Raw genomic sequence first — 10,030 nt, forward strand, 5'->3', positions numbered from 1 at the left:
CGCTCGGCGCTCGGCGCTCGGCGCTCGGCGCTCGGCGCTCGCCGCTCGCTGCAGGTACACCTCTCTGTTTCGAAAGAAATTGTGGTGGCTGGGAACTGGGAAGAAGGGAGAAGTCGGGGAAGGGGGCGTGTGTGGGTGGGTTGGGGGAAAAGGAAAAAGTGGTGGGGTAGGTCAGATGGGTGGGCTGCGTCTTTCTTATGGTGAAATGCGGATGGTTTTTTGTTTTTTCGACTTATTGTTAAATGTTGAATTTAATGGGACAAATATTTTTAGATAGTGTTATGTATTGAAATATGAGAACATGAATTTTGATGAGACGTTTGCATATCGCATATACTCTGTTTCCTTAATTGAATTTGTAAATGTGATTCTTTCGATGGATGAGTTTACGAAACCTAAACTAGTCAAGTTCATCTTTTTATTGGAACTTAATGGTTTTATGGGTTATAATAAATCAATTGTTTTTGGTCATTATGGTATATTTAATTATTAAAAATATATATTTAATATACGTGTCTCAACGTGTCGGAAAATGGTATTTTTTGAGAATTGACGTGTCGCGTGTCATGTTGTGTCGTGTCGCGTGTCGGTTTCGGTGTAACATTGGTGACTGCAGTGATTAGTTAGTGTTCTTCTACGGGCCCTTAATTAAGCTTTTCCTATGATGATGTGTTTCTTTTATGAGTGTGTTAATGTTGCTGTTCTAGTGATCAGATTTTAAATGATGCTTGGACATCGCTTGATCAAAATTTGTGAGGTCGAATTTGTTGTGTTAGACTAAAATAAATTCTGATACGACAGAATTAGATGTATGTTATGATTAGCTCAATTAAAACGTCGCGAGGAAATATTTCATTGACTTATTAAAGCATTTTTCGTAACTTCATTTTTCTTAGCGATATAAAGGATTAAAGGTTGGAAAATCTTTCGTAAACTGCTGATTTTTCATGAGACAAACGCACGTAAATGGACTTCAAGTCATCATCAAACAAAAGAGTTGCTCTATTGCAAATGGTTTGTTTATTGGCTGTTTGAAGTGATTTGGGAATTGTGACAGCGTTGCACGACACTTGTCTTTTCCGTGTTGGTCGATCTAATCGATCGCCACTATCATAGTAGGGGTCGACTCTATCATGGTCCTTGCCTCATACTAAGTCACGCAGGTCAGAGTAATTATTTGAGATGGGTCCTAATGATGGGTCATGGGCTGGGTTAGCCCAATATGGGCAGCCCACATCCATAAACCCATAATCCATCGGTAACTTATACATGTTGTTCGGTCCAAACCTCCCCTTTTGGTATGTCTTGAGTCTTTATTATATACACAATCACCTCTGTACCTCAAGCTTTGATAATTTAGTCTCGCCGGTAATTTCGGGTCTTTGTGTCTAAGTTCATCACTTATATATATATATATAGAGGTGGTCCTGAACCTTTCTTCAATGTTTAGCTTGGTCCTTGAATTTTTTTTTCTCAATTTAGCTCTTGAACTTTCAAAAATCCACTCAACGTAGTCTTTTCGGTAAAAGTTAACACCATTGAACATGACGATAGATTTTCGTTAACTCGATATTAGATTTGCCATGCTGGTGTTCACATGAGTTTTATATATATCTCTCTATTTTGGCTCAAAAGAAAAGGAAAAAAGAGATTTTCCGATTCGGGAAAACGACACGACTATTCAAATCATTATGTTGCGCCGATATATGTTGATGCGGCAATCCACGCTAGAGAAATGCACGTGCCATGGCAATACACTTAACAAAAGGATTACATTGAGATGAGTTTTTGGGACGATATTGAAATTGAAGAAAAGTTCAAGGATTACCCATATCATTACCTAAACAAAAAGTATAAACTATGTGCCATAATGTGAGAACTATCTATAGATATCTATATAAAAATGTTGTAACAAAAATGATTGTGCAGAAAATGAGACCGATACATGCCTGCACAGAATGGTCGTGCAGACTGTTATCATCATAATTGTCTTCGTCATATTGTAGATGGATAGAAAACATCGAAACTCTCGAAAACATTCATGAATCCTATCTTGTCCTAGTATGTCGTAATTGGGTACATTTTGCCATAACTTAAAAGATAAAATCTCATGTTGGCTATGCAATTAACAAGGACATGATAAGTCATACCAAAGTTCACTTTGCAATAGCGCTTTTCATTTAGTTATACCGATTTCTCCCTCTAACATACACTTTGATTTGAAACATCCGATTCGTCAAAGTTAGGGGAGTTTCGAAATATTCATTTGTCATTGGGATAGTAACACAAATGGTTATTGAACTTTGGTTCAATATGTAATGTAATTCTTAAACTGTGGCCCAATGTGCAATGTCAATATGATTCCTCATCTATTGGTAAAATGTTCAATAGAGTCCCTAGACTAATATGTTTAAAAATTAAGGGATCATATCGAAGAAATTAAAAGTTTAGGACGACATTGCACATTAAGCCAAAATTGATAGATAATTTGTGTCATTTTTCTTTTGTCATTCATTGTTGCAACATGCCGTACTTGACGCACACTTACTTTACACGGAAGGACCCTTCGTGGGTCTACTACCATCAATCTATTTTCGTGGTGTCATCGTTCCTTTTGTAGGAATAGGCCATACCAGAAAATAAAGTCGATTTACATCAAATGCGCTCCAATTGCATATCATCATTCATTGCCGCCGGAATCGAGCCCTAGGAAACGGTCCGAGCTGCATCACGCCGAGAATAGCCTCTGCCTTTGTCGTTGTGGATGCTGCTCAGGCCGCCTTTACCGCTAAAAGGCCTTAAAGTCGATGTTCCCGCTCTGGGATTTTGAGTTGGAACAGGTTTTAAATGTTTGTTTTGCAAGAGATTTTACGGTTGCACTATCTTTCTCGCCAGGCTTATGCAATTATTTAGTTGAATGCGACAGGACTAGCAATAAATAGATAATTTTTGTGGATGAAGAACTTTTATCTTAAATTCTAGGGATAAGGACAGCACAAGTGTGATGCCCCCGGCATGTCATCTCTAACGCAGTTAATGTATTCTTTCACTTGTTATGCATGTAGAAGCGTGTATGGTCAAAGAACAACCCAAAAATTCAAGGAACACACGCAGGAGATATGAACTAGGCAATCTCATTTTCATTTCTTATTTAGGTACTTAGGCGTCATAGGTTGGGGTACATTAAAGAAACAAAAAGGGTCCTGCCGCCCTTGGCTATACCAAAACTCCGTCAGTTCTATCCTCCCAACCAATAAGCACATTTGTACGATGCCACCTATTCATCATCCACGGTATGTCCAAAAATCACTGCCTGGTCTCCAAAATGCTACTACTCTGAAAGATGGTAGTTAACAACAAATGAGTATAAACTCAGCAAGAAAAATGTCTACCGGTCTATACTATATAAATCCACCATTGCACATGCGAGGAAAACTCCAAATGAAATCATTTTTAAAATCAACTTGTCTTAGAATCTTCTTCAAAACTAAAGTAAGTCAGTATAAAAAGGGAGATATCTTGGGGTCTGTAAACCAGTAACGCAAGTGAAACGTAATAATACTAATAATCACTTTTGATTTAAAACTTAGCTGGCACTATCTTTCGGGGAACCCCATTGCCCCCCAGGCATCTCGCACCCACACGGCATCACGAGGACATATGGGGAACCGTGTTACACCCCCAGGCATCCGAGGGAACCCACTTACCCCCTCAGGCATCTCGCACCCCTCCTGGATCACGAGGTCATTTGGACCTAGTTACCCTCCAGACATCCGGAGGAACCCAGTTACCGCTCCAGACATCCAAACTCCTGGGGCATCGTCGTCATGGGGACCGACGGAACAGTCGCACTCATGGTGCAGCAATTCAATAATTCAATTTAAATAACATTCACTTTGCTAATGCAAAGGAAACAACTCAAGTTCAGAACTAACCAACCTCCATCCACTTATAAATCATAGAAATGGTATAAAACTGGTTAGTCAGCAATACAAATCTTAAGAGGCAAGTTACGAAAAGGAATTTCATCCAGAATCCCAAAATTGCCCTATAAAGGCCGTTTGCACGCCTTCGGAAGTCGCTATCATTACCTAAGTAAATCAGCTTCAAAAATTACGAAATTTTAACACAACGTAGATGAGACCCAGAGAAACATTTCTCGTGAAGAACTCAAAGTCTAAATCTTTTTTAAATACCTCGTTTATTAGCTCAAAGTCAGACCAAAACTGGCCCGCTGGAACAGAATGATCGAACTACAAGAAATACTCATTTCGCCAACCAAACCTTTTCAAAACACTTCGAAATTTTTATATGTTGTAGCCATGGATTTCTTTAACAACTTTGTGAAGGAAGTATGTCCAATTTCGAACTGGAAATTTTTATAAAAATTCAAGAAGACATAAAGGTCACTGATTTTACCGTACTTGACAGATTTAACACGATAAGAAATAGGGTCTTCGTGCAACCCATTTGAACTCAGAAAAAATCTGAATTTAAAGTATGTTATACTCCAATATGTTTTCAACAACTTTCATGATAAAATTTCCCCAAATTCGACCCACAAAAAGCTCTACAAAAATGGAAAACGGTAAAGGTCCAGCAGTACCGATTCTGGAAATCGAAGCAAAAGTTCAAGAAGCAACCCAAAACTTGAACAATACGAATTTTTGTTCAAGAAACCCCCAAACCAGAAGCTAACCTCCAGATGCAAGGGCCACGCTGAGCAATAACGGAATTACACAGCATAGATTTGGAAACATTCACTTGCCTATTGATATTCGAATTTCCGCGAATCCTTGTCGATCGACCGGCGTTCTTGCGGGCGGGTGACGCGCGTACGTGCGGTACGAACGGTGGTCAAGCGAGTGAGCGTGAGTGGTGAGTGGCCATAAGTGTCAGACTAGTCCAAACCGAAGGGGAAAGAATAAAGAAGAGCGGCTGGTTCTCTGTGGCGTTGGGTGAGTGGGGGTGGCCGAATGAAGAGTGGAGAAGACAGCGGCTCGGGGGCATGTGGCACGGGCAAGAGAAAACGGTGAGCAGGAAGGTGGCAAGGAAAAGGAAGCAGCGTGGCAAGAGGGAAGAAGAAGGAAGAAAGTGGCAAGGTGGCGTTGGTTGGCTGATGTGGAGAAAAATGATGGCTGAAGGCGTGGTAAGCTGTCCACCGCACTAAGACTTTCTTCAAGATTACGTTAGTTGACCACTTCTTGAGAATTCTAGAGGAGAAAAGGAATTGTGGGAATGTGACATCCTCAAATTCGACCATATTCGGAATGTAATGAAATGATGATTTTAATCGATGCACTATTAGTAATTCTCGCTCTGAATTGATCACTCATGAGAGACTAACCGATTGGGAAAGGCTGTTAAGGAATTAAATACGCACGACCTGAAAACTCGATCAGGGATTGACAATTCGACCATAAGGATTGACGAGGGACAATTTTGAGCCATTATAGACCGATCAAGGGATGGTTATAGAATGATTCGCCAATAGCATACAATCGGATCGCGGGTGATTCCGTTTGACCGTTGTATGTATTGCGAACGATCCTAAACCCATTGACTGATGATCGCGTACTTTGGAACTGACGATTGATCCCTCGCAATTACATGACAATCGAGATCATCCATGATTCGAGAAAACTTAAACGTGGTTTGATACCGAATCAACCACGGGTCGCATCAGCGTAACTCCTAAAAGCCGCCCGTTAGTTTGAGATATACTAAAGTCGCAATTGATTGATTTTTACCACGAATTAGAATCCGAATTTGGATGTCGAATCTTCGAGGATTTCAAAACTAAATTATTGGACACCGCCTCATTGATTTGCTCGTTTATCGGTTTGCTCGACATTCTCGGAAAAGGATTTAACGGGCCGAGAATTTGAGCCCACGAGGGAGTGGGCCAGACGAAGGCACATTGGGCCTCAAGCCCAATGTGATTCGGCCACATGGGCCCAAGGCAAACCCAAGTGGCCCAATTTAGCCCATTGAATCCAATTTCAGGCCCAATTGCAATTCAAGCCCAAGTTTGAGCCCATTAGCATTTTCAAGCCCATTCATAATCCGTTTGAGCCCAAATTCGGTTATACGAGCCCGTACGAAATTCTAGCTCGTATACGTGTATAAGTATTTTTATACCTTGTGAAATTACCAAAATACCCTTCTTGCATTTATGACAAAGAAACCAAAGAAATGATGAAGAAGACTTTGGGGGTTTGGCATTTATGTGGGGGGAATGATGATGAAGACTTATAGGGCATGCATTAAAGAAGAGAAATATCTCTCTTGTTCCCTCTCTTCTCCCTCCCGCGTCCATTCCTCTCTCTCTCTCCTTTTTCCTCTTCCACGGCAACTTCCCCTTTTCTCTTTTTTTTTGTTGTTCCTTCGGCTGAGCAAACAGAACAGCCCCCTTGCTGTTGTGTTGCTGCTGTGTTGCTGCCGTGGAGCAACCAACAGCCACGCCGTGACTCCCCGCCGCCGTGCGCAACCCGTCCGTGCCGTTTTCCGTCGCCAAATCGCCTCACCGAAGCCAAACCGGTTCTGTGGCTGCTGTCCAGCCGAGACCCAGTCGTCGTCGTCTTTCCGTGTCGATTCCGGACCGTGCAAAGCGTAGCCCTCGCCGCCGCCGACGCACCGGTGTCTCCGGAATTTTAAACGGGTGAGTTATCGCCCTAATCCCTTGCTTAGTAGGTTAAACTTCATTAGAGCGGATTAGTTTAAGTTAATTGTGCTTAGTACTAATTGATTAGGGATTAGTGATAATCTATTGGATTAATTATATTATTATTTTATTAATTTTCGGAAATTAAATAATAATATTTTATTAATTTTCGGAATTAAAAATATTATTATTTTATTAATATTTTTGTGGAAATTCCGAAATTAAATTGTGTTTATTTTAGGCTTAAATTGTGATGCCTAAGTTAGAATTTGCCTTATATATTGGTTTGTATGCCAAATTGAATTGTTTGGTTAATTTTGAGTATAGCATGTCGGGTATTTAATTAATAAACCCTGAGGTGTCGGGTTTATTTGTTAAGTTTTATGTGAGAATTATGTTGTGTATACTTGAATATAGAAGCATGCCAAGTTTGGAAATTTATTGATATGTGCATAATCACGTGTGAATATTTTAGTACATTTTTTTTTATGTGGAGAAGTTGGATATTTCAACGTATTAGCACGGATTATGTTTGCATTGGCTATTGAAAATTATAATGATGGAACCTGAGTGTTGCTATGTGTGCATGATCACCTAAAGGTTCCTTTCGTGCCCGGTTATATCGGAAAACCGTATACCGGATGACCGCCAACCTAGGGTTTGGCCGTGGCCCTAACGGGTGTCCCCAATTTGGTAATTGGAAGCCGTCGCTGGTAGCAGGGGAGACGTAGTCATTCGCGAATCGGATTCGGAATGAACCCATTTATGGGATATGCCGTCATTGTGGTTGGGTGAGACGATGCCGTGCCCGATGGGGCGGGACGATGCCCGGATATACCGGAAGACTGCCAACCTGAGGCGAATATCACGGGTTGTGCCGTAGCCCCTGGTGTGGCTGTAGTAATTGGAATACGCGTGAAAGATTATGGTGGCATTGCGCTTGATTATGAGATGAAATTGCTAGGCACGGTATGGGACGGGCCGAAGCGGTTTCACTTTATAATCGGGACACGTGTGAATGCATTGTACTTGAGAAAATTGATGCGTATTCTGATTGTATTATATGCTTATTGCATTATTATGGCATACGGTGAATCATAATGTACAGGGCGTGTGCATGTGCCCAGGGCAAGGTAAGGTTGCTTGTGATTGTGTTGTGAAGTACCTGTATGTTCTATATTGAGTTGTCTGCCATCGATGTATTGCATGTGTTAGGTACATCCGAGATGAGTTGACCTCCTAGTCGAGGCTTAGGTCGTGAACTCGCTGAGATTTATCTCATTCGTTGTTGTTAACCACTTTTCAGGTCATCCGATATGAGTACACGTACCGTTCCTTGGGAACTGGCTTTTTGAGGGAGAACACTTTTTGAGGTTATCCTCGTAGATAGAGGAGCTAGGTTAACCCGTACCTGTTCTGGTTGTAATCGGGAAGGTCCGCGTGGTGTTCTTGTAATATATTAACCCGATGTATTGCTGATGATGTTGTTTGAATTGAGGTGTGTTTTCCTGACTATCCCTGTTGTTATGATTGGGAGTTTTTAATTCGCTTTCGCATGCGTTTAATCATTAGTAATTCGATTGGGTCGGCGATGCATCCTGGGACGTCGCATTTATAACGACCTTGGTGGGATGTTAGTGCGCTCGAGGGTCGGGGCGTGACATCCCTGTTTAAGTGGTATCAGAGCATGGTTAGCTCGATCCAAGTTTGGTCGATACCTGGAGTGATAAGGTGCGATGAGTTTTGGGATAGTTAGCTAGGAAAACGTCTTGTGCCTGTGCTTGATTACTTGATTTTATTGTTAGAAGCGGGTTGTTCATGACTTCTAATTCCTTGTTGGAATTGGAAAGTAGGTTTCTGTGAGAATCCTGCGAGATGAGCAATCCTGAGCAAAGGATTCCTAGGAGAAGGGCAGCTTTAAATCAAATTGGTACTGGAGGAAGGGCTCAAGAGGATCCCAGGTTAGATAGGATTATGCAAGCCCTAGAGACTTTGGTAGGGCAGCGAGCTCAGGACCAAGCTGCAGCTCCTGCTGTTCCTGCCGCCGCACCTGTTGATGTCCCGTTAGCTGGGATCGGGATTGGGGATCGACCAATGCATAAGCTGGTCGAACAATTTCTGAAGCTAAAGCCGCCGAAGTTCTCTGGCGTAGGTGATCCAGAAGCAGCAACTCTCTGGGTTAGAGAATTGGAAAAAGGTTTCGCCTTACTTCGGTGTTCTGAAGAAGAAAAGGTGACGTTAGCGGTTTACCAGCTGCAGGGTAACGCTAGCACTTGGTGGGAAGCCACTCAAAGAAGAGTCTTTCCTGAAGGTACGGTTCCAGGGTGGAATGCCTTCGTGGAAGCGTTTAACGGGAAATACTTCTCAGACTGCGCAAGAGAGCGGAAGATGGCTGAGTTCCAACAACTTCATCAGAATCATCTGTCAGTTGATCAGTACGAGGCGAGGTTCGCCGAGCTGTCAAAGTATGCCCCGAGATTAGTCGAAGAACCGATCGATAAAGCAAGGAGATTCCGAGATGGTCTGAAACCGGAAATCAAGGATCAACTAGTACCCTTGAACCTGAAGAATTATGATGAACTGTATGAACGGGCTCAGCTGATTGAGAGGAACATGGCAGAACGTACAGCCGCATCTGGATCGCGGTTTGTACCTAATCGGGATAATCGTCGATTCGGGAAGGGACCGATGATTGGAGGAAGGTATCCTATTCCACCCAACAAGAAGAGTGGCGTTGGGAAACCGGCATACAACTCCAATGCCGCGTGTCGATTTTGTGGGAAAAGGCATGGGAACGGCCCTTGCCCAAACAAGACAAAGGAAGTGACGTGCTTTAACTGCGGCCAACAAGGCCATTATTCGAGGAACTGTCCCCGTCAGAGGATGCCATCTCAACAAACCCAAGTGGGGCAACAAGCTAGCAATGCTTCGCAAAATCACCTAAATCGGCCACAGGCGCAAGGAAGAGTATATGCTATGGCCAGAAAGGAGGCGGAAGATTCGCCTGGTGTGGTCACAGGTACGGTCTCTCTTCAAGATTATGCTGCATATGCACTATTTGACCCGGGAGCTTCGCATTCATTCATCTCTGAACAATTTGTCAGATTAGTGGGGCTTAAACCGAAACCTTTGGATGTAGTTCTTCATGTTACCACTCCACTAAAAGAGGAAATGTTAGTTACAGTAGGATGTCTAGACTGTAAAATAGTTATTTGTGGTAGAGAGGAATTGATAGATTTACCGGTCATAGCGATGTATGACTTTGATGTCATAATCGGAATGAATTGGCTCACTAAGCAACGAGCTATAATGGATTGTTACCGTAAGGTAATTCAGTTAAATCCATTGAATCGTACCAGTTACGAG

General features: G+C 42.2%; 1 protein-coding gene across 1 annotated transcript; it reads left to right on the forward strand.

Annotated features, from left to right (window-relative positions):
• Nucleotides 1–8,539: 8,539 nt before the first annotated feature.
• On the forward strand, nt 8,540–9,773 carry LOC130135272 (uncharacterized). The gene is made up of 2 exons (XM_056303976.1): nt 8,540–9,683; nt 9,769–9,773. The coding sequence occupies exons 1-2, from the start codon at nt 8,540–8,542 to the stop codon at nt 9,771–9,773; spliced, it is 1,149 nt and encodes a 382-aa protein (XP_056159951.1).
• The last annotated feature ends 257 nt before the right edge of the window (nt 9,774–10,030 follow it).

This window comes from Syzygium oleosum, unplaced genomic scaffold, assembly GCF_021117445.2.
Source record: "Syzygium oleosum isolate NSW1041296 unplaced genomic scaffold, Sole_v2.1 Sole_v2.30, whole genome shotgun sequence".
Lineage (NCBI taxonomy): Eukaryota > Viridiplantae > Streptophyta > Magnoliopsida > Myrtales > Myrtaceae > Syzygium > Syzygium oleosum.